Source organism: Muscardinus avellanarius (genome assembly GCF_963383645.1).
Source record: "Muscardinus avellanarius genome assembly, chromosome: 16".
NCBI lineage: Eukaryota > Metazoa > Chordata > Mammalia > Rodentia > Gliridae > Muscardinus > Muscardinus avellanarius.
In genome coordinates, this window is record NC_137802.1 from 8,071,657 (window position 1) to 8,096,499 (window position 24,843).

Consider the following 24,843-nt stretch of genomic DNA (forward strand, 5'->3'; position numbering starts at 1 on the left):
CTCACTGAGTTGCAGAGGGCCTCACTAAGTAGTCGAAGTAGACCATGAACCCAGATCCACCTGTCTCAGTCTCCCAAGTATTGGGATTACTAGGGTGTACCACCACACCCTACTAGCAGCAGCCTTTTTAAGACATAAATAAATAAGTCTGAGGGTATAGCTTAGCAGTAAAATGTCCCTGCTTTCAATCTCTAGTACTATACACACAAAAATAAGTAAATTAATTAAATCTTTTTAAAAAAGGCAGCAGAAAGCAAATACCTAAAAGTAAGTAAAGGTGGTTTGTGGCGGCTGGTGGTGCAGGGGACAGGACCCAGAGCCTCGGGCATGTATGGCATGTGCTCAATCACTGAGCTGCACCTGCCCCAGTTCAGAGTGTTTATTCAGATTGTACCTCTCTGTTTCACTAAGCTGCCTCTTGTCTCTGAGATTGGAAAGGGTGACTGTTGCCAAAGGGTCCCTGTTGCCAAAGTCTGTACATTTGAGTCCTTTTAAGAAACAAACAGGAAGCCAGGTGTGGTGGCACATGATTGTCATCCCAGCATTTTGGAAGCTGAGACAGGAGGATTGTGGTTTGTGGACAGTCTTCAGATACTTAGTGAGGCCCTTTGCAACTCAGTGAGACCCTGTTTCAAAATAAAAAGAATACAGAACAGGGCTGGGGCTATAGCTCAGAGTTAGAATGCCCCTGGGTTTCATCCCCATGACTGCAAAAAAAAAAAAAAAAAAAAAAAAAAAAAAAAAGAAACAGTGTAGTTTTCCAGAGGACACACAGCCACGCAGGCTTACAACAGTGCTCAGGAATCTCCAGTCCTCTCCAGAGCAGCCCTGGGCAGACACACACGCGGTCTACCACAGAGCCTACGGGGAAACAAAGGATTCACAAAAGAATAGAAGTCTCAGGGCTGGACCTAGGAAGCGCCCGAGCCAGCTAGGGGACTTCCCGAGCCGCAGTCCTGAGCCGCATTAACCTAACCGCCCTGTCACGGCCGCTGGCTGGCTGCCATCCAAACCTGGAGTGCAGCTACGAGTAACTGAGCTTCCTCCGGGAAGGCAGGAAACAGTTAACATCTCTAGGCAGCTGTAATCATCTAGGCGTGGTTCTCCAGTCTGACTTGGGCTGCACAGTTCCCGGCTAAGGGGCAGAGGCTGGACAGCTTAGGCGGCAGTTTCCCAGATGGCCGAGTTGGATCTGATGGCCCCAGGGCCGCTGCTCGGGGACACTGCTCACCCCCTGGCCCCTTTCAGCTCAGATTCTGGGCTTGTCAGCCCTACAGAGGAAGATGTGTCTTCCCCAGAACTGCCTGTGGTGGAGAAGACGGAGGGAGACGGCAGCTCTCCGGAGCCGGGGGCTCCTGGGGGGGACAGGGAGGAGGAGATCCTGTGTGACTTCTGCCTGGGAACCAGCAGGGTGAGGGCGGTGAAGTCCTGTCTGACCTGCATGGTGAACTACTGCGAGGAGCACTTGCGGCCGCACCAGGAGAACAGCAAACTTCACAGCCACCAGCTGACGGAGCCGGTGAAGGACCGAGACCTGCGCGCCTGCCCTGTCCACCAGGGCCCGCTGGTCTCCTTCTGCCGTACTGATGAGCAGTGTGTCTGCCAGGAATGTGCTCAGGATGGGCACAGGGATCACGCCACAGTCTCCCTGGATGTTGCCCGCAGGGATAAGGAGGTGAGTGCTGGTGGTGGTGGGGGAAGAGGGCGGTGGGAGATGATGCCCCCCCCCCCCCCCCCAGGGACAGGGCGGCCACCTGCAGTCCTCCATTCTATTGCTGTCATTTCTGTGTTCCAAGTACACAGGGAAAGACTTTAGCCTTAGTACCTGGCTGTTCCTCTAGCGTAAATACCTTTGGAAATGGAAGTAGGTCACTCTGTCCCTGTCGCCGTCCCGCCATGGCCAGGTGATTTCTGTGCCTCTGGGATCCCCATGCCAGTTGCCTATATTTTTTACCCAGTATTTGGTATGTGTGTTTGGGTGTGGGATGCAGAAACTGTGTAGCTCAGGGCGGTGATAGTTCCCACCGGAGGGACCTGCGTGTCCACTAATAAAAATGTCCATAAATTAACATACAAACCTTGCGAGAAATTCAAAATAAAAGAAGAAACTTTCCCGTTAATTTCTTCTTTTCCCTTCACCCAGAACAAGAAGCCAGGTAAAAAGGGTCCACTAGCGATAGTCGGTGTGAAATCCAAGAGCTTGAAAAACGCTAAGATAACATAGAATTTGAAACCCATCGCCAGGTGTAATGTCAAGGCTGGCTGAACTTATGGAACATAAAAGCTCCTCACCAGATAGAGTAGCAGGAGGAACTGAGACGCCCCATGCTCAAAGCCCCCAATCTGACTTCCACCAGATAAAGAAGCTATTGGTGAAATGTCTAGCTTAACGCCCCATGCTCAAAGCCCCCAATCTGACTTCCACCAGATAAAGAAGCTATTGGTGAAATGTCTAGCTTAACGCCCCATGCTCAAAGCCCCCAATCTGACTTCCACCAGATAAAGAAGCTATTGGTGAAATGTCTAGCTTAACGCCCCATGCTCAAAGCCCCCAATCTGACTTCCACCAGATAAAGAAGCTATTGGTGAAATGTCTAGCTTAACGCCCCATGCTCAAAGCCCCCAATCTGACTTCCACCAGATAAAGAAGCTATTGGTGAAATGTCTAGCTTATCTTTGTCCTAGAGCTGAGGACCTAGGGCAGTTCCTTGGGGGAACAACTCTGTATGCTTTGTTTTACCCACTTTGATTTTCTAGGAGACCTTTCCCTCTGTGGGGAAGCACAGTTGACGTTCGCCCCACATTTCTTATATTTATACTTCATACGGCTTCCTATTTGCTCTGCACGTGGCTGGGAAGTTCACAGCCATTTTTTTTGGCCAGGGCTCCCGAGCAGTAGAGAAAAGAAGTTTCTGGAAAAGGGGGGTTTACATTGCCAAGAGCGCCTCCGCTTTGCCCATCCCTAGACTGAGATTCTATCTGATGCTGGAGAGAGTTCTGGAAAGCTCTGTGTTCCAGATGCCAATGAGTCACCGTTTCCGGCCTGGGAAGCCACTTGTCAGCCGTTTCCGATGTTTCCCATGTCAGAGGACATCCAGTCAAGAGAGGAGAGAGCTTGAAATATACATATCAGAAGGAAAATGTCTACATAATCCAGGAAAAGAGCCTTCTTTGAGTGTTGCCGTGTGTGAAGTGTGTGTGTGTTTGTGTGTGTGTGTTTGTGTGTGAAGATTCTTTTCATCTACTCCTCAAATAACTATGAGGCTAGAACTCTTATTATTTTCACCTTTGTCTATGTTCATGCAGTTGACCAAGTCATGAAGTGAGGCATGAAAGTTTCTGGAAAGCCACCCTCCCGGGGGGGCATGAAAGCTTTCCAAATCACAATATTATTACTTTACCTTTTTAAATGCTTTTTGCTCTAAAATCCTGCCCCACAGAGCAGAGATATTAAGACAAAGTGTATTACTATTGCTCTTGGGTAAGATATCTAAATTTAATAATGATACTTGTTATTAATATCTAATTTTTTGTGGTACTGGGGGTGGAACCCAGGGGCTTTTCTACCTCTGGGCTATACTCCCAGACCTATTTTATGTATTTTATTTATGAGGCTGGCTTCGAATCTGTGCGATCCTCTTGTCTCAGCCTCCCAAGCACAGGGATTACAAGCGTGCGCCACCACGCCCGGCTCTATTAATATCTAATTTTTATAACAATAATTATTATTATATTTTGGTACTGGAGATTGAATCCAGGGACATGAAAGTGTTAAAAAATTTTCCACTAAACAAATTTTAGTAAAAAGAGAGGGTGTCCAATACATCTGGGACCCCTGTATCTCCCTATTTTTGTCAGAGGCCCAAAGTAACTTTCTTCTTTTTCTTCTTCCTTCCTTCCTTCCTCCCTTTTCCCCTCCCTCCCTTCCTTTTTTTTTTTTCGTTCTGCGGATTGAACCCAGGAGCATTCTACCTCTGAGCTATAGCACCAGTTCTCTTTAAAAATTTTTCTTTATTTTGAAACATTTTCACTAAATTGCAAAGGGCCTCACTTACTAGCTGGGACTGACCTTGAACCCGCCATCCTCCTGTCCCAGCCTCCCAAGTATTGGGATTATAAGTGTGCACCATCGCACCCAGCTAACTTTCTTGTTTCCTTTAAAAACGGTCTACGTCCGTGCCAACATCAGTACCATATAAATTTTAAGTGTAGGCACCTGCAGGCCCACAGAGGCTTAGAGTGATAGTAATTTGAGGAGGAGCTGTGAACAGCATGTGCGGAATCCCAAACTTGGACACGCCAGCAGAGAGCTCTGTTAGGTAAAAGCGGGACAGCTGGGTGAGGGACGCTAAGGTGGTTTTTGTGCTGCCAAGCAATCCTGGCTACAGGTACAGAGCTACAGCTCCGTACACCAGACCCCTCTGCTTTCTGATCTGCTTTGGTAAGCTTGTATCTTTCCTACCCATGTCCTTGTTTTTAGCTCAGAGAGCAAATTGGCTCTGTCAATGCAGCCATGTTGCGGGCCATTCTGTCAAATCCTAAGATTCAGAAGATTATCTTGTAAAGGAGCTTGAGACACCCAAAGACACAGGACCTTGAGGGCACGCGGGGGTCGAGGCTGCCAGCCTCTACGGGATTGGTTTGAAAGGATGTCACACACAACTCTGTCCCCTGAAGCCCTGTGTGCCTTTCAGCCAGCCCAAGCCTGCTGTGGTTACTTGCTGAGGGTCACTTTGAAGCGTGTGAAAGGCTAATTGCTCAGGCAGATATCGTGTACAGGAAGTTGCAAACAGCGGAGTCACCCAGGAGGGTGCGAGGCAGCTGAGATCATGCTTGGGGTCCACAGAGTGACATTTCTAAATTAACCAAGTTGCCCCTTTGGGAATCTCCCACGGTTACCACCAGCGAGGCCAGTGGGCAGCAACTGGGCTTGAAGAGATGGATTTTTTTTTTTTTTTTTGGTGGTACCGGGGTTCCTGGAAGCCCTTCTACCTCCAGGCTACACTCCCAGACCTATATATATTTTATTTGGAAACAGGGTCTCCTAAGCCATCGCGCGCGGCTGGCTTCGAACCTGCGTGATCCTCCTGTCTCTGCCTCCCAAGCGCGGGGATTACAAGCGTGCGCCACCACGCCCGGCGAGATGGATGTTTTTTGTTGTTGCTGGGGATGGGACCCAGGGATATTCTACCTCTGAGCCACACCCCCAGCCCTTTTTATTTTTATTTGTTATTTTTTTGAATCAGGGTCTCCCTAAGTTGCTGAAGCTGGCCTCCAGTCTCAGCTCCTCCTGTTTCAGCTTCCCAAGTACTAGGATTTCAGGCCAGTGCCACCTTCCCCTAGTCTCCCAAGGGTTGATGCTCTTTGATTATTTATTCTGTCCCGCTGAGCTTCCGGAGCTATCCCAAAGGCTCAGACTTCTTCGGTGTTAGGAGGGGCTGGTTAGCAACACCCTGCAAACACCTCTCTTCCTGGATCGCAGCCTTGACACCATGAAAACGAGACTGTGTGTGTGTGTGCCTATGTGCATGCTGGATTCCTATGACTACCTTTCCTGTTTTTTTCTGCTACATGATGTGCATATGTTTTTTTTTTCTGCTCTTATCACACATGATAGATTGTAGCATATCAGCTAAGTGCCAGGCGGCCCTGTCTACTGTACAGGAACATGGACTCTAATCAGAAGGCCAAGGCACTTACCATGGCTTAATCAAAGGCCACAGGGCTTGTACGACACAACTACTCATGCTCAAAAGAGGGAGCCTTACTTGGGAGGATGAGACAGGAGGATCACTGGTTTGAGGCCACCCTCAGCAACTTAGTGCAACCCTGTTTCAAAAAAAGAAAGAAAAGGGCCTGGAAAGTAGTTGAGCTATAGAATGCCCCTGGATTCAACCTCCAGTAACAACAGCAACAACAACAACAACTACAAAAAATGCCATCCCTGGAATGAGGTCAGGGTAGGGTTCCCAGAGGAGGAGAGATGTGAGCCTTAGCCTATCTTTAGAGGCCATTCAAACCTCAGCACTGGTTTTAAGAAGGCGGGAACTGAATGCTGACGGCAGACACAGTGTCCACGTAGAGCAAAAGCCAAGTATCCGATAGCCCCAAAGCCTCTGTTCTTGTCTGGGGAGCAGTTAACCAGCACTGTTCAGTCTGCTTGCTGGCAGCCCATAGGTGGATGATCTGCAGCCACCACTCAGAACAAGGGTTTCTTCCAGAGATTCCAAGGAATGCCTTGAACTCAGTATTGCATAACTTGTTTTCCATAAATAGCCAACCAGATGATCTCCAAAGGCAGGGAGTGTCTTTGACTAGAGTGGCATGCAGTAGGTCCTGACCAATGTGTCTGTGGAATGGAATCGCTGTCTACACGAAGAGCCAGTGATGCCCAAGGCAAGCTGGCATGGTTGGGAACGCAAGAGAACTGACCCTAGGGGAAATTTTATTTTTTCTTCTCACTCCGGCTGCTGCTCCTACTATGTACCTCCAACCTACTCCTGTGCTGCCAAGTCCTGGATGCTGTATACAGAGAAGTAGGAACGATTCTGTCAACACATTTATGTGGCCTGTACTAGAGGAAAATCTATATGATTTGACAAGATCGTGCAACCAGCAAAAGCGATGGATCCTCAAACATCGCGCCTTTTGTGCAACATTTGCTCTGACCTCGCTGAAGTCGGCAGGCCTCTCTCTGCTAAAAGGCTGACCAAGCTCATCAGCTCCATGTCCTGCTCTAGGGCAGGGCTCCCACTGGCCCCAGCTGTGTGCATGGCCGATATCTTGGGAAACCCTAAAGCCAGAGTCTGAGGCAAACCCATCATTTTCTAGGAACAGGAATAACTGGAGATGCCAGTCTCCCAAGTAACTCCACCTTTTGTGGTAATTGGGAGTGCCTTCCCTGGGGAGAGGGAGTGACTCACTCAGAGAGATCCCCGTTCTGGGCTTAGGAGTCTTTCTCTCCTTTTATGGTCATCCACATACAAAAGAGAGAAGCCCCTTGCGGGCTATTCTGGGTGATTCTTTAGGGCTTGGCTGGGGACCACCCCAACTCACACATTCTTATGTCATTGCATGAGCCTGTTCTAGGGTGTGTCTGTTGTGTCTTCCAACACCTTCAAACAAGTAGTTCACATTTTCCTTCTCTCCCCTGGAAGGAGTCCCTGTAGAAGGCTTCAGGATTGTACCCCCAAATAGCCCAGCAACCCCCTTTTCTCCACTCCCTTTCCCACTCCCAGGCATCACATCTGAACCTCAGATATGAAGGTTCACACCACTAGGGCTCCCCTGGCTCCACATGGGTGCCCCAGAATCTGGGCAAAGGTCACCTGCCTTCTGCAGAGTGTTCTTGCAAGGCGACTGTCATCCTGCAGCTGCTGGGGGGACTGGGATGCCCCCAGGCTCCAGCAGGAGAATGGCCAGACACTTAATTCATGGGCTCGCCAAGCCAAGGTCTATCAAAGCACGCTGAATCACAGCTTTAAATGCAGACAGAAGCTATTAAAAGCAGTGAAAGCTACTTGTTACCACTTTATGCTATCTCATGCCCTGGTGGAAGCAGGGAAGCTGAGGCCTTTGAAGTTGGCAGAGGTTTTCTGTCGGGCAGACTTCTTGGCAGAGGTGTTTAGTGAGTCCCAAGAGGCAAGAGGGAAGCTGGGGTCAAGGCAGAAGAACCGGAGGTTCTCAGGCAGGCACTGGCTCTGGCTGGGGAGGGGGTGGGGCCAGGGTGGTGGAGGCTGGGGAGGCTGGGGGTGAGGAGATGAAGAGGGAGGAGAAGGCTCTGCCAACGTCCAGGAGCAGACAGAGAATCAATGAGAAGCAGCACTGGTAGCAAGAAAAAGGATGATAACAACATTGACCATTAAGGACAATTATCAACAATTATGGTGCACGTTGCTTGTGCTTGGTACAATGTCAGCTCCTGACCAATATACATAAAATCTCATTTAATCCATTATCTCATAACCTTAGGAAGTAGGTACTTCTGTAGCCTCAGCTCCCTCATACGTGAAGAAATAGAAGCTTAGAGACATCAGCTTGTGAAATAATTTGAACCACATGTGGCCGGCCTCAGCTACTTATTGAGGCCCTCTGCAACTTAGTGAGATCCTGTTTCAAAATAAAGAATAAAAGTAGGGCTGGGGGTGTAGCTTGGAAGTCGAATGCCCCTGGGGTTCATCCCCAGTAACACACACAAATCATCATCATCATCATCACCATCACCATCACCATCATTACCATCATCACCATCACCACCACCACCACCATCATCACCATCATCATCATCACCATCACCACCACCATCATCATCATCATCACCACCACCACTATCATCATCACCATCATCATCATCATTATCATCACCACCACCATTATCATCATCATCACCACCACCACCACCATCATCATCACCACCACCACCACCACCACCATCATCATCATCATCATCATCCCAGTGCTTGAGAGGCTGAGATACAGATTCAAGATCAGCTTCAGCAACTTAGCAAGACCTTATTTCAAGACAAAAAATAAAGAGGCCTGGGGGTGTAACTTAGAGGTAGAATGCCCCTGGGTTCAATCCTTAGTGTCAAAAGAAAAAAAAAATGGAGGTTGGGGAGTGGGATTTACATTGTAGACAAGAACATCTGGAGTGGCCAGATCTTTTCCCCAGAGTTGGGAAGCATCATGGAGTCCACATGGCTCCCTCTGGACACCTCATTTCTCACACACAGTGGCCGGCTGCCTCTTGTGACTCGCCAATGCCCTTCCCCGGGGAGGGAGCTTCAGTGAGCCTTTGCAGGGTACTTAGACTTCAGATACCGCTATAGTTTTCTACTTATAACTATTTTTATTTAGTTAATTTTTTGTGGTACTAGGGATGGAACCCAGGGGCTTTTTCTACCTCCGGGCTACACTACCAGACCTATTTTATATTTTATTTGTAAACAAGGTCTCACTAAGTTGCTGAGAGCCTTACTAAGTACCTGAGGCTGGCTTCGAACCTGTGCGATCCTCTTGTCTCAGCCTCCCAAGCGCTGGGATTACAAGCGTGCACCACCATGCCTGGCAACTATTTTCATTTAAAAGGGTTTATTTAATCTCTTCCTTCAGGCCTTACCCTATCTAGCTACCCAACAAGGACATTGTAGATGATTCATACTGAGGTCAATGACAGGAGGGCGTTGAAACCCAGCTGACCCTTTGCGCTGCTTGGTTGACTTCTGAGATCAGCTTCAGAGGCCAGACACTGCTTTTCAGGGGACAAGGGCAGGGACCTTGTGAGTGAGAAAGCCGTTGCCCTCGGGGACCTTTTGTGTGTACTGGGCTCCTTCTTCCTTAACTCTTTTCTTTCTCTTTGCAGGCAGAACTTCGTCGTACCCAGTTAGACTTGGAGCAGAAACTCAAGTTGAACGAAAATGCCATTGCCAGGCTCCAAGCCAATCATAAATCCGTTCTGGTGAGTCTGGTGTGGGTCATCTGTCAGGCTTCAGCACACCTGGCTGCCACTTCAGGGTCAGCCAGGTCCATCTGGGGTTGTGTGAGACAGGGGTGTTTTCCATGAGGAAAAAATTCTGGGTACAGTTGGCTATACTGTTGGGGTAGCTTCACCCTTGATGTCAGGATTTGTTATGAAATGAGTTTAAGTTTTAAAACTGGCAAGTTATATGTACTTATTTATTTTGGTGGTATGGGGAATGGAACTCAGGGGCATTCTACCTCTGAGCTACACCCCCAGCCCAATGTTATTTATTTATTTACTTATTGGTGGTACTGGGGATGGAACCCAGGGGCCTTCTACCTCTGGACTATACTCCCAGACCTCAGTATGAATCATCTCGAATGTCCCAAGCCATTCCCCAAATACCTTTTATTGGTGGCAAACCAAAGCCACCACTCAAAAGAAATATTTTATATTTTATTTGGAAACAGGGTCTCACTAAGTTGATGAGAGCATCACTAAGTAGCTGAGACTGGCTTCGAACCTGTGCTATCCTCCTGTCTCAGCCTCCCAAGTACTGGGATTACAGGTGTGCACCACCACACCCTGATCTGTGATTTTCTTTTCACTTTCTTTACATTATTACTTTTACATGTGCTTAAGTTCTTTCTTCTTGACTAGAAGAAAGTGTGTGTGTGTGTGTGTGTGTGTGTGTGTGTGTGTGTGTGTAGTCAGAGTTTTAGAAGTTATATTTAATCTGGGCCTCTTCCATCACGAGATGGTATTCCACATGTGTGTCTTACAAATTTTATGTCCTAGCAGTTGGAAAAAAAGAGCTGAGAGCAGTTAGATAAGTGGATGGTACTTTATAAGGCCAAGGTGTGCCAGGCTGCTTAGCTTTACATCTTTCTGGTTTATGGCCACTCTCCAAATAGACTTTAAGTAGACCCAAGCTGTTCCACAAATACCTTTTATTGGTGGCAAGCCAAAGCCACCACTCAAAAGAAAATGCTGAATACTTCTCTATGACAGTGAGTCAGCAGTAACATAGCACATCTGAGAATGAATGACTCCAGCATCCTTCCATCCATCCATTTGTTCATCCATCTACCCATCTACCCATCTGACTACTTGCCCACATGTTTATCCATCCATCCATCCATCCATCCATCTATCCATCCATCCATCCATCCATCCACCTATCCATCCATCCATTCATCCATCTATCCACCCATCTGACTACTTGCCTATATATCCATCCATCCATCCATCCATCCATCCATCCATCCATCCATCTATCCATCTACCCATCCATCCATCTGCCTACTTGTCCACATGCCCATCCATCCATCCATCCATCCATCCACCCATCTGCCTACTTGTCCATCCATCCATCCATCCATCCATCCATCCATCCATCCATCTATCCATCCATCCATCCATCTACCCACCCATCCATCTGCCTACTTGTCCACATGTCCATCCATCTATCTATCCATTCACCTATCTGTCTGCCTACTTATCCGCAAATTCATTCATCTATCATCATCCATCCATCCATCCATCTACCCACTTACCTACCCACCCATCCAATCAAATACATATATCCATGTCAACTTAATTCCCTGTTTTTACAACTAACTAGTTGCTGAAAGGTGAAACCTCTCTCTTACCCACAATATCTTTTTAAAGGAAAAAACATAATTATCCCTTAAAAGCCTTAAAAGCCTTCAGAGATCATTGATTTCCAGGCTTCAAATGACTTAGAGAAACATAAAGAACATCTTAGTTTTTTTCCCCAGCTCTTTAATGTTTAACTACTTTGAGCCCCACTCAGTTCTCATAATGACATGATAACCAGAGAGGGTACCTATTACAGTAACCATCGTGCACAGGGGATGTAATAAGCTTGTCTGGACTTCTCGGATTGATGGAACAGGAAAACCTGGGATGGCTAAAACTGACTAACTGTGGCCCCTCCCCACTACTCTCTTTAGCTGTCGTCATTTGGGTAGTAAATGATGTCATCCACACATTCCATTCACATGTAAGGACAAAAGTATTTCTCAGTTGGAAGGCTTAGGAAGGAGAGGCAACAGCAGGAGTCAATCCGCCAACATCATGTGAAGCCTTCTTTCTACCACCCTTCTTCACGATGACCTCATTGTGGGTAGGGAGGGACAAGGATTCCCAATCTTATTTCCAGACCCATGCCTCTTAGCTCATATATTCCTTCCATGAGGATAATACATGTCATGATTACAGAGAGTGGGTGGATTGTGATTCTTTCCTATGATGCCTTCATGTTGGTTCCCAGGTCTTGTCCTACTTTTGCTTTACGGTGGTCATCCGTGGGCAAGCCAGGGAACCCCTGCTGGCCTCTGTGACTCCTGGAGCCCGATGGGTGGGAAGGCTGAATGAGCCAGGGAGCTGGAATGAGTTTCTCAATGTGGAGCTTGGATAAGACACCAACAACTCTATTTCTCTGACCCTATAAGAGGTGATAAGCAAAACCATTTTTCTTTCAATGTTTAGAATATAAAATATAATTTGACATTTAAATACATTATGATTAGTTATTTTAGGATTCATGTAACAAATAGTGACAGGGAAGCAAACACTTATGGATAGTTGGCTCAGGAGTTGTTGGGAAGGCTCGGCATCTTTTTCTTTGGGTCATCTGCTCAAGAGCAGCCGGCGTATTTAGTTCATTAAGGATATAGGTGGTGCCCTTATCTAGTGCCCACCATGACCAAGGGATTAAGTTCTGTCCCTTTTCTGGTCCTGTCCTAGGAGGGCATCAGTTTAATGGGCTGAGCTTGAAGGTCCTTCCTGAAACTCCAAAGGGCTACAGCCAATGGGCTGACAGCTCAGCTGAGCTTCCCACTTACCTCCCCTGCTGGTCTTCAAGAGTGTCTCAGAGTCCATAGTCAGAAGGTCAGGGTGTGACTACTGAACTGCTGGACCACAAATGTGCAAGATCCCCCATCTCAGGATCTTCTTGGAGCGAGTATAGAACAGTGGCTGTATTAGTCTGTGTTCTGTTGCTATAACAAAATACCTGAAGTGATGTGTTTTATAAAGAAAAGAGGTCCATTGGGTTCACAGTCCTGGAGTTCAAGAGCATGATGTTCTCATCAGCTCTACTCAGGTGAGGGCCTCATGGTAGACAGCATCGTAACGGGAGGAATATGTGCAGAAGGAGGAAGAGATCACATGGCAAGACAAGAAACCAGAGAACCAGAGAGAGAGAGAGAGACAGACAGACAGACAGACAGACAGGAGGGTCAGCCTCGCTGTTTATTTATTTTTTTATTTTTTATTTTTTTGGTGGTACTGGGATTCCTGGAAGCCCTTCTACCTCTGGGCTACACTCCCAGACCTATTTTTACATTTTTATTTGGAAACAGGGTCTCCTAAGCCAGCACGCGCGGCTGGCTTTGAACCTGCGTGATCCTCCTGTCTCTGCCTCCCAAGCGCAGGGATTACAAGTGTGCGCCACCACGCCCGGCCAGCCTCGCTGTTTATAACAACCCTCTTGTAAGAACTAACCAAGGCTGTGTCCCATGGAAGCTACATCAATTCCTCCTAAAGGCGAGGGCCGAGACCTCAATGAAATTGGTCCTTCTTCCTCTTTATCTCAACACAGTGGAGACCAGGCTTCCTGCACATTAACAGTCCAGGAACAAACCACACCTAAGCTATAACAGTGGTCAAATATTTGGGGGCTTTGAGACAAATTGTCTGGGCTGGAACCTTAGTTGTTTGATTTTGGGCAAATCACCAAATTTATCAACGTCTCAGTCGCCTTATCTCAGAGATAGGGACTGTAATATTACCTTATTTCAGAGATAGTGACTGTAATAAACAATATTTTATTGTTGCTATGAAGTAATATAAATATTTAGCCAGACGTGGTGGCGCACACTCGTAATCCCCGCACTTGGGAGGCTGAGACAGGAGGATCGCGCAGGTTCGAAACTAGCCTTGCTTGCTTAAGAGACACTGTTTCCAAATAAAAATATAAAATAGGTCTGGAAGTGTAGCCCGGAGATAAAAGGGTTCCATCCCCAGTACCACCCCCCCAAAAAAGATATTTATACCAAAACTGGGTGTGGTGGCACACGCTTGTTATCCCAGCATTTAGGAGGCTGAGACAGGAGGATCACAGTTCATGGACAGCTACTTAGTGAGCCTTTTGCAACTCATTGAGACCCTGTTTACAAAAAAAAGAATAAATAAAAAAATAGGGCTGAAGGTGTAGCCTGGAGGTACAATGCCCCTGGGTTCCATCCTCAGTACTGAAAAATAAAAAAAGATATTTATACCAATGCCTGAAACTTTGTAAACACTTACTACATCTTACTTGTTGTGTAATTACTATTTTTTTTTTTTTGTGTGTGTGTTTGTGTGGTACTGGGGATTGAACCCAGGAGCATTCTCTCTCCAAGCTATACCCCAACCCTATGTTATTTTTATTTTGAAACAGTCTCACTAGGTTGATGAGAGTCTTACTGCTTGCTGAGGCTGTCCTCCCACCTGTCATCCTCCTGTTTCAGCCTTCCAAGTACTGGGATTACAAGTATGTGCCACCATGCCCGGCTGTGATTGCTATTTTATGTCTTTAGAAAAGTGACCAGACAGGCAGCAAGGGGTCCTTGTTCTCAGGGGAGTGGGGGAAGGGGGAACAAAAGGGGAATACGGGAGGGCTGCTGAGCCTCCATCTGACTGAGCCCTGGCAGCAGGCATGTTGGGTGGTCCAGGTAGTTTCTTAGCGTTTCAGGTCTTCATATCAGACCACACACTGAACCCAGCCTGGAAGTCCAGAGTCCATTCTCTGCTTGCCTCAGCCTCTCCTGTAGTCTCCATCCTCCCTGAGAGCTCTCGGAATGCTCCATCCAGCTACTGCCATTCCCTCTCCCAAGAATAAGGGTCAGCCCAAAGGACAGAGTTCCTGGAGTTTCCCACCCTGCCTCTGAGGACTCCCTTGTTTCTCAACACTGCCATCTGCTGGATGCTCTTTTTGGTTCGGCTTGAGGATTTGGGAGAAGGTCTGCCATCTCTGGAGATTGCCTTCATCCCGTTACCATGGTGATGTGATGTATTTGCTTCCAGCTCCATCCCGCTGCCCCAACCAAAGGAAACCAACAGTTGATGGAAAAGTTGGCCTCAAAACGAGAATGCAGAGAGATTTTATGTATCCTCCTCAGCCCCCCAGGAATGATGCCACTTGCTTTCTTATCTCTGCTCGTGCCTCCTTTGGCCGTCAGATCAAAGGCTGATCAGAGACGGAGGACTCTCTCGTGGCACTGCATCCTTGAGCCCTGGCCCAGCCAGGGTCCCCACACAGCCAGAGGTTCTCCTATCTGGTGCTATATTTTCTTCTTTTCATTTTCCTCCAAACTTCCAGCTCCCAGAAGCCCCTGGGCACATGGCACATAGACCCTCTTTTTTCTGAGTCCCCCCTTTTTTTTATTGGGTTCCCTTGTGTTGGATTGTGTGGTGTTCAGGCCTGGCCCTTAGCCTTGGGAGGGGGAAGAAAATGGCACCTGGGTGGGCGGCTCAGACGGATCTCTAATGGGATGGACAGTGGGGTGGGGACAATGGGGAGACTGGGCTTTGGACTGTGCAGTGGGGTAGTAAGAGCAAAGTAAATTGTATCTATAACTATAGCATAAAACTTAACAAGGTAGTTGGTGTATGTACAATAAGTGGCAGAGGGAGCTGTTTACGTACTTAAGAACTACCAAAGAGATGTTTATCAGCCGGGTGTGGTGGGGTATGCCTCTAGTCCTGGTACTTCGGAGGCTAAGACAGGAGGATTGCAGGTTTGGGGCCAGCCTCAGCAACTTAGAGAGACCGCAGCAACTTAGAAAGGCCCTGTTTCAAAATGAAAAAGATAATAAGGACTGAGGGTGTAGCTTGGAGGTAGAATGCCTCGGGTTCAATCTCTAGTAGCAAAAAGAAGGGGAAAAAAGGGTGTTTGTCATGAGAAAGAGACCTGCATGCATATACATCACCATGCAAACACTTAGTATTGATTTTGTCTTAGAGTTTGATTACAGCATTCTGTTCTGTACTGATAACCGTCTTCCCACAATTGTTTAGGTGCCATGGTCATCTACATACACCGTAAACATTTTATGGGGGCTGCATGCCTGGTAGAGAGACTGTGTTGTAATCTTAAAAATGCTTTTTGCTTGTACTGAATCAGTGGTCCTTTTAACCAGGTAAAAGAAAATACTAAGAAAACTAATTAATACTGCTGATTTGTAAACGAAAGAAAGAAAGAAAGAAAAAAAGAAGCAAGGAAGGAAGGAAGGAAGGAAGGAAACACGTTTCATTTATTTATTTTCTGGAATATAACCATCAAGTGCCTCAAATTCAGGCATTGCCCTGGTAGAAAGTTTGACTTCAGAAACTTGATTTAACAGCCCCAGACTGTCAGAGCTGAAAGGAACCTCCGAGATTGGATAATAACCTCATGCAATGAATGTGGAGACTAAGTTAATGATCAGCAAACATTTATACCCATTAGACCATTAGAGTGAATCCTTTTTCCAGGATCCCAGAAATTGCATGAGAATAAAAGTTTCCTTTTAGCCAGGCACGGCAGCACACACTTCTAATCCCCGTACTTGAGACAGGAGGATCACAGGTTCACCGCCAGCCTCAGCAAGTGAGTGAGATACTCTGAAACTTAGTGAAACCCTGTTTCCAAATAAGAAATAAAGCCGGGCATGGAAATAAAATAGAGCTGGGTGTGTAGCTTGGAGATAAGAACGCCTCTGGGTTCAATCCCCAGTACTAAAAAAAAAAAAAAAAAGTTTCCTGAACATTGCTCCCCAGTTGACAGGCATCTCAAGTTGTGTTTCTGTGTGCTGAGCTTTGATAAAGGCAGGTGCCTCTCTGATGGATTCTGGGCTTCCTTCTACTTGGTCCCCGACAGGTGTCGGTGTCAGAGGTGAAGGCGGTGGCCGAGGAGCAGTTCGGGGAGCTCCTTGCCGCAGTGCGGAAGGCCCAGGCAGACGTGATGCTCTTCCTGGAGGAGAAGGAGCAAACTGCTCTCAACCAGGCCAACGGCATCAAGAGCCACCTGGAGTACCGGAGTGCGGAGATGGAGCGGAACAGGCAGGAGCTGGACCGGCTGGCGGCCATCAGCAACACGGTCCTCTTCTTGGAGGTACGGAGGTGGGGAGCAGGCACCTGGGCGGCGTGCCACCGAGCACCCTTGCTGCACCAGGCCTGTGACACACCGCTCATGGGACTGCTTTTTGATAAATGGGGCGCTCGGGGAGGTGTGGGCAGAGAGAGGAGGCTGGAGTCTTCAGTGTATGGGATGTACAGCAGGGGTGGGCAGGCCTGCTGAGAGCCAGGAAGGTCCTGGAAGGAGAAGGGGAATCAAGTTCGCAATGGCAAAGAAAGAGAGGAAGGCGTGAGAAAGCACAGCTGGCATGGGGAACTGAGGCACCTTCATGGAGACTTCCATTAATGGCAACAGAAGGGCGTGGTGGCGCACGCTTGTAATCCCAGCAATTTGGGAGGCTGAGACGGGAGGATCTGGGTTCGCGGCCAGCCTCGGCTACTTAGTGAGGCCCTTTGCAACTCAGTGAGACCCTGTTTCAAAATAAAAAGCATAAAAAATAGGGCTGAGGAGGTAGCTCAGAAGAAGAATGTGTCTGGGTTCCATCCCTGGTACTGCTAAATAAATAAATAAATAAATAAATGGTAGTAATGGAATGGTACATTAAGAGTACTGGGCCCTTAATGGTAGAGATGAACCTGACAGGGTCAGGCAGGCATGTGGCTGTGAAGAACGTTAAGTAGGAGAAATGATGAGCCCAGGGGTGTGTGTGTGTGTGTGTGTGTGTGTGTGTGTGTTTGTGTGTGTGTTTGTGTGTGTGTGTTTGTGTGTGTGTGTGTGTGTGTGTGTTTTGCTGGAGATTAGACCCAGGGACATTCTACCTTCAAGTTTCATCCCTGGACCTTTTCAGTGTTTATTTTTATTGTGGTGGTGGGGATGGAACCCAGGGGCATTCTACCTCCAAGCTACACCCACAGCCCTATTTTTTATTCTTTATTTTGAAACAGGGTCGCACTGAGTCACAAAGGGCCTCACTATGTAGCTGAGGCCGGTCGTGAACCATGATATTCCTGCCTCAGCCTCCCGAACGCTGGGATTACAAGTATTCACCACCCTGCCCAGCTTTCTCCCTTGGTTTTTAAAGGGTCTAGTTGCCCGGAAAAGTGCTTTTTATGATGGTTAGATCCCAAACCGGACACTTCCCATACGTCTCAGAAGATGTAAAGCGCGCGCCGCTGTCAGCCCATTTTATAGCAGCAGAGGGTGACGTCAGGAGGACAATGGTCCAATTTAAGAAATACCGAACCCTAAGCAAGCTCTTGCGTTTCTTTTTCTCGCAGGAGTACTGCAAGTTCAAGAACACCGAGGACACGGCCTTCCCGAGCGTTTACATCGGGCTGAAGGATAAACTCTCGGGCATCCGCAGGGTCATCACGGACTCCACCTTACACTTGATCCACTTGCTGGACAACTTCAAGGAGAAGCTGCAGGAGTTCTCCAAAGAAGGTGAGCATCTTTCCCGGCCATGGGCTGTGCAGGTGCGTCCCCAGCCGGGGTTGATGGGAAAGCAAGAGAGCCAGGGTTGTCTCTTCTGTTCTAAACCATCCTTTAGCTAGACCAGGGGACCAACGCACCTTTATGTTGATTGATTATTTATTTATTTATTTATTTATTTATTTATTTATTTATTTGTCTGTTTGTTTAGTATTGGGGGTGGAACCCAGGGACATCCTGCCTCTGAGTTACACCCCCAGTCCTATTTTATTTCATTTTAATATTTTTTTTTTTTGGTGGTGGTACTGGGGTTCCTGGAAGCCCTTCTACCTCCGGGCTACACTCCCAGACCTATTTTATATGTTTTTTTAAATTTGGAAAGCCAGCGAGGCTGGCTCCAAACCAGCGCGATCCTCCTGTCTCTGCCTCCCAAGCGCAGGGATTACAAGCGTGCGCCACCACCATGCCCGGCTATTTTTAGTTTTTTGCAGTACTGGGGATGGAACTTCTGAGCTATATATCCCTAGTCCTATTTTTTGATTCTTTATTTTGAAACAGTTTCCAGAGATACTAAGTTTCAGAGGGCCTCATTAAGTAGCTGAGGCTGGACATGAACCTGCAATCCTGTCTCAGCCTCCCAAGTACTGGGATTATAAGCGTGTGCCACCAGCCTGGCTTATTTTTTTATTTTGAAACAGGGTCTTGCTAGGTTGCTGAAAACCTCACTAAGTTTCTGAGGCTGGCCATGAACCTGCAAACCTCCTATCTCAGCCTCCCCACTATCGAGATTACAGGCTTGTGCCACCACACTCAGCTTGATTTTACTTTGTAATTTTATTAAGTTATATTTCATTTTATAATGGAGACCTGGAGAAGATAAGTTAGTCGCTTCATGCATTTGGATGGTATTTCTATGACTAGCTTCTCAGGTTACGGATACTTTTCTTTTTCTTTTTTATCTTTTTTTCTTTTTGTGGTATTGGGGATTGAAACCCAGGGACATTCTACCTCTGAGCTACACCTCAGCCCTATTTTATTTTTCACTTTGAAATGGGGTCTCAGTAAGTTGCTGAAGGTCTTGCTAAGTTGCTGAGCCTGGCCTCAAACCTGCAATCCGCTTGTCTCAGCCTCCCAATTGCTGGGATTAAATAGGTCTATACCACCACACCCAGCTCTGATGCTTGTGTGTGTTTTATTATTATTATTTTAATTTTGTTGGTACACTGTTATCATATATCACGATGATGTTCAGAGTGATAGAGGTTTCCCAATTCCCATCCCTCTCTCCTCCTCCTCCTCCTCCTCCTCCTCCTCCTCCTCCTCCTCCTCCTCCTCCTCTTCCTCCTCCCCACTTCCCTGTGTGTATCATTAAGATGGCATTGGGACATTTGTGTCTAATTTTTAAGTGAAAACCGAAGTCAGTCTAGGGTCTTTTCCAGCAGGCTGTGTTGGGCACAGGAGAGGAGTGGGTCCACCGAGTGTGGTCCAGGTTGCTAGGCCCTGGAGGTTGCTAGGTCCAGGTTGCTAGGCACCAGCTCATTCTAGCCCCTAGAGGCCCAGGGAAGGGTGCTCTGCTTTTTAGACTCCCTTAAGCACCAGGGGGCAGGTATGCATTCACAACTCTCTGGTTTTCTAGAGGAGTATGACATCAGAACTCAAGTGTCGGCCATTGTTCAGCGCAAGCATCGGACCTCGAAGCCCGAGCCCAGAACCAGGGAACAGTTTCTCCAGTGTAAGTTGTGAGCGGCGGCCCCTTCCCCAGCCCTCATGTCTGTGTAGTGCGTGGCCGAAGCCAGATCCACTACCTATCCTATAGGATTCCGGTCCTTTCCACCACTTGTTTATCCCTAAGGGATGCGCTTTTAAAAATTTTATTCTGAAATAATTTTAGACTTCCCAAAACTTTGCAAAAACAAAAAAGAGAGCCGGGCGTGGTGGCGCACGCTTGTAACCCCCGCGCTTGGGAGGCTGAGACAGGAGGATCACATCGGTTCAAAGCCAGCCTCAGCTGGCTTAAGAGACCCTGTTTCCAAATAAAATATAAAATAGGTCTGGGAGAGTAGCCCAGAGGTAGAAGGCCCCTGCATCTGTTCTGTTTAGATTCTCCAAAATGCTAACATTTTACATAACTACTAGGCTGTCTACGAACCTGTGATCCTCCTATCTCAGCCTCCCAAATGCTGGGATTACAAGCATGCACCACCACACCCTGATTCTTTCCTTTTCTTCTCTTTTCTTTCTTATTTTTGTGGTACTGGGATTGAACTCAGGGTCATTCTAACTCTGAGCTCACCCTAGTCCTTTTATTTTTTTCTTTTGAAACAGGGCCTCACTAAGTTGCAGAGGCTGGTCTCAAATCTGCAATTCTCCTGTCTCAGCCTCCCAAGTACTGGGATTACAGGTATGTGCCACCATGCCTGGCGCTGTGGTACTATTAATTATTTGACAGAATTGATGCAGGTTTCATCCATTGGCCCATAAATGTCCTTTTTTTTGGTGCTACTGGGGATGGAACTCTTCTACCTCCGGTTACACTCCCAGACCTATTTTATTTGGAAACAGGGTCTCTTAATCCAGCGTGGCTGGCTTCGAACCAGCGCGATCCTCCTGTCTCCGCCTCCCAAGCGTGGGGATTACGCCCGGCCATAAATGTCCTTTTTTTTGTGTGTGTCCCAAACTTTAATCCAGGAACACAAAGGATGCCATATATCATTAGTTCTCTCTAATCTCAGAGAATCTTTTCTTTTTCTTCTATTTTCCATGATGTTGGTACTTTGAAGAGACCTAATCAGTTACTGTGTGTGTGTGTGTGTGTGTGTGTGTGTGTGTGTGTGTGTCACTGGAGAATGAACCCACGGGCATTCTACCACTGAGCTACACCCCCAGCCCTATTTTAGTTCTTATTTTAAAACAAGGTCTTACCAAGTTGCTGAGGCTGTCCTCAAACCTGCCAATCATCCTGTCTCAGCCTCCCAAGTACTAGGATGACATGTATGTGCCACAATGCCTGTCTGAAATGGGTCATTTTTAAGTCTGCCTTATTAAGAACTGCACAACCCATTGTTCTGTTATTCTGTGATCCTGACCTGGCCTATCAGCATTGTTAAAAGCACTGTATTTCTGGTCACTACTTCACGATAAAGTAAGTCCAAGAGATCTACTGTACGACATGATGACTCTAGTTAATTACAGTGTATTGTATACTTGAAAATGGCCGACAGAGTCAGTTTTAAGTGTTCTCACTACAAAAAAATGAAAAAATAAAAATAAATAAAGTGAGGCATATGGGCATCTATGAGGTAACACGCCTGTTGATTGACTTGATTTAGCCATCCCGTAATATGTATGTATTTCAAAACATCATGTTCTGCACTATAAGTAGATACATTTTTATCAATTAAAAATTAAGTTGGAGGCCGGGCGTGGTGGCTCACGCTTATAATCCCCGCGCTTGGGAGGCTGAGACAGGAGGATTGCACAGGTTCGAGGCCAGCCTCAGGTACTTAGTGAGGCGCTCAGCAACTTAGTGAGACCCTGTTTCCAAATAAAATAGAAAATAGGTCTGGGAGTATAGCCCGGAGGTAGAAAGCCCCTGGGTTCCATCCTCAGTACCACCAAAACACAAAACAACAAGAAGATTAAGTTGGAGAGAGATTTCCTATTAGTCAATAAGCCTGTGAGGTCCCATTTCCGTCGGGGGAAGGTCATACCTGTGTGGGGGATGCTCTTTTTGAAGGGACCTGTTTGGAACAGGCCAGGGGACCCTGCTTCTGCTTGTATTCTGGGCATGAGCCCGGCGAATGCACTCCTGCCCAACCTTTTTCTCTACTCTCGTGTGTGACTTTAGATGACTAGCTCCTATTCCCACAAAAGTTCCCATTCCCCTCCCAGGAAAAGAGAGTTTCCACGCAATTTCCTTGTTCTTTCCTGCTTCCTTGCCAGAAACACAGTTATATTTACAGATGGACATCAATGAAAAAGATAACCCAAACAACTTTTATTCTGTGTGTGTGTGTGTGTGTGTGTGTGTGTGTGTGTGTGTGTGTGTGTTGGGGTCGGTAGTACTGGGGATTGAGCTCAGGGTCATCCTACTACACACCCAGTCTTTTTTATCATTTATTATTATTTATTCTTGTGTTACTGGGAGTTGAACTCAGGGACATTTTACCTCCAAGCTACAGCCCCAGACCCTAGACATTTCTCTTTTCTTTTCTTTTCTTTTCTTTTCTTTTCTTTTCTTTTCTTTTCTTTTCTTTTCCCTCCCTCTCTCCCTCCTTCCCTCCCTCCCTTCCTTCCTTCCTTTCTTCCCCTCTTTCTCCCTCCCTTCCTCCCCTTCCTTCCTTCCTTCCTTCCTTCCTTCCTTCCTTTCTTTCTTTCTTTCTTTCTTTCTTTCTTTCTTTCTTTCTTTCTTTCTTTCTTTCTTTCTTTCTTTCTTGGTGGTACTGGGGTTCCTGGAAGCCTTCTACCTCTGGGCTACACTCCCAGACCTACTTTATACTTTTTTATTTTTGGAAACAGGGTCTCCTAAGCCAGCACAGCTGGCTTCAAACCTGCACGATCTTCCTGTCTCTGCCTCCCAAGCGTGGGGATTACAAGCGTGCGTCACCATGCCCGGCGATCTTTTGAATCATCATCATTATAACGATCAGCATTAATATTATTGTGAACCAAAAAAAAACAAACAGTAAGGGGGCTGCTGTGCAAGTCCAGGATAGATTTGGTGGTGGCGGAGATGGGAGTTGAAGCGGGAGCTAGAGAGACATGGGTAGAATCTACAGGGCTTTCTGTTGTTGGTGCCCGTGTGGAGGGAGGGCGGTGGGGCGGCAAGGACAAGAGCAGAAGAAATCTTAGTACTGGTTGAGTTTGACTTGAGCAACTGTGTGCACAAGGTGCGATTATTCTCTGGGACTGGAAAGAGATGATGGTTGGGGGAATGTTTCATAATTCACCATGCTAAATACTAGTCAAATACATTTTTTTAGAGAAAAAAATGAATGAACCTAATAAAAGGTGAGTATGTGAGGATCTACACCCCCAAATGCTTGCCAAAAGTCTGGAATAGTGCCAGACTTTCTATTTTTATTTATTTCTTTTTTGTGGTCCTGGGAATGGAACCTAGGGGCATTCTGCATCCAAGTCACACCCCTCAGCCCTATGTTTTATTCTTTATTCTGAAACAGGGTCTCACTAAGTTGCTGAGAGCCTCACCAAGTGGCCGAGGCTGGCCACGAACCTGTGATTCTTCTGTCTCAGCTTCCTAAGTACTGGGATTACAAGTGTGCGCCACTACGCCGGGCGTGCCAGACTTCCTATACATATTTGTTGAATGAATGAATGAGTGAGTAATTTATTTCTTGATTTAGCTCACCAAATAATACAAGCACTTTGATAATAAGCCAAGCCATCTGAGTTTCATCAGAAGGGTAAGGTATAGAATGACTGGTATTCGCCGGGCGTGGTGGCGCATGCTTGTAATCCCCACGCTTGGGAGTCGGAGACAGGAGGATCATGCAGGTTTGAAGCCGGCTGAGCTGGCTTAAGAGACCCTGTTTCCAAATAAAAAAAAATATAAAATGGGTCTGGGAGTGTAACCCGGAGGTAGAAGGGCTTCCAGGAACCCCAGTACCACCACCACCACAAAAAAAAAAAGAGACCCTGTTTCCAAATAAAAATATAAAATAGGTCTGGGAGTATATCCCGGAGGGAGAAGGGCTTTCCAGGAACCCCAGTACCACCAAAAAAACAAAAAAAAAAAAAACAAAAAAACCCCCAAAACTGGTATTCCCTTCATTTTCTGATCCTTACCCACATCTTTTGCTAAGGGACCAGCGGCCTGCGTAAACAGAGACTGTGTACTGGTGTTTTCTCAAACAGGCTCTGGTGACCAGCTGGGTTTAAAACTGTCTGTTCTGCTCCTAAACGACTCTCCCTGCCTTCCGTATTCCCTCAGATGCGCTCGATATCACGTTTGACCCAGACACGGCCCACAGGTATCTCCGGCTGCAGGAGGATAACCGCAAGGTCACCAACACCACCCCCTGGGAGCATCCCTACCCGGACCTCCCCAGCAGGTTCGTGCACTGGCGGCAGGTGCTGTCGCAGCAGAGTCTGTATCTGCACAGGTACTATTTCGAGGTAGAGCTCTCCGGGGCGGGCACCTTCGTGGGACTGACTTGCAAAGGCATTGACCGGAAAGGAGAAGCACGAAACAGTTGTATTTCTGGAAACAATTTCTCTTGGAGCCTCCACTGGAACGGGAAGGAGTTCACAGCCTGGCACAGTGACACAGAGACCCCACTCAAAGCTGGCCCTTTCCGGAGGCTCGGGATCTACGTGGACTTCCCGGGAGGGAGCCTCTCCTTCTATGGCGTAGAATATGAGGCCATGACTCTGGTCCACAAGTTTGACTGCAAGTTTTCGGAGCCGCTCTATGCCGCCTTCTGGCTTTCCAAGAAAGAAAACGCCATCCGGATTGTGGATCTGGGAGAGGAACCTGAGAAGCCAGCGCTGTCCTTGGTGGAGGCTGCTTCTTAGGTGGCAGGTTCCATATCCCAGGACTTTCTTTGCTAATTAGGATGATGGGACAGAAGGGTGACTTGGGGACAGACGCACCTGCCAGCGGCAGCTGGCTTTAGAAATCACATGGGTCTATGAATGAGAAGTCTTTCCAGCGGTCCCTCTTTGCGGTGATCTCTCTATGTTGGCAATAATTCTAAGGAAACTCAGTCTTCCTCTCCCCACCCCCCAGCATCTTGTAGTAATGGTCTCCTATCTGCTGAGTACCACACTTTGCCCGATAACCAGGAATCTTCCGAGCACTAAAAGG

The 24,843-nt window shown here is 47.2% G+C and overlaps 1 protein-coding gene across 1 annotated transcript; it reads left to right on the top strand.

Annotated features, from left to right (window-relative positions):
- Positions 1-1,162: 1,162 nt before the first annotated feature.
- On the top strand, positions 1,163-24,551 carry TRIM16 (tripartite motif containing 16; the record flags this gene model as incomplete). Its single annotated transcript, XM_080712787.1, has 6 exons — positions 1,163-1,675; positions 9,362-9,457; positions 16,389-16,622; positions 17,864-18,029; positions 19,654-19,749; positions 23,968-24,551. The coding sequence occupies exons 1-6, from the start codon at positions 1,178-1,180 to the stop codon at positions 24,549-24,551; spliced, it is 1,674 nt and encodes a 557-aa protein (XP_080568913.1). The 5' UTR covers positions 1,163-1,177.
- Between the last annotated feature and the right edge of the window lie 292 nt (positions 24,552-24,843).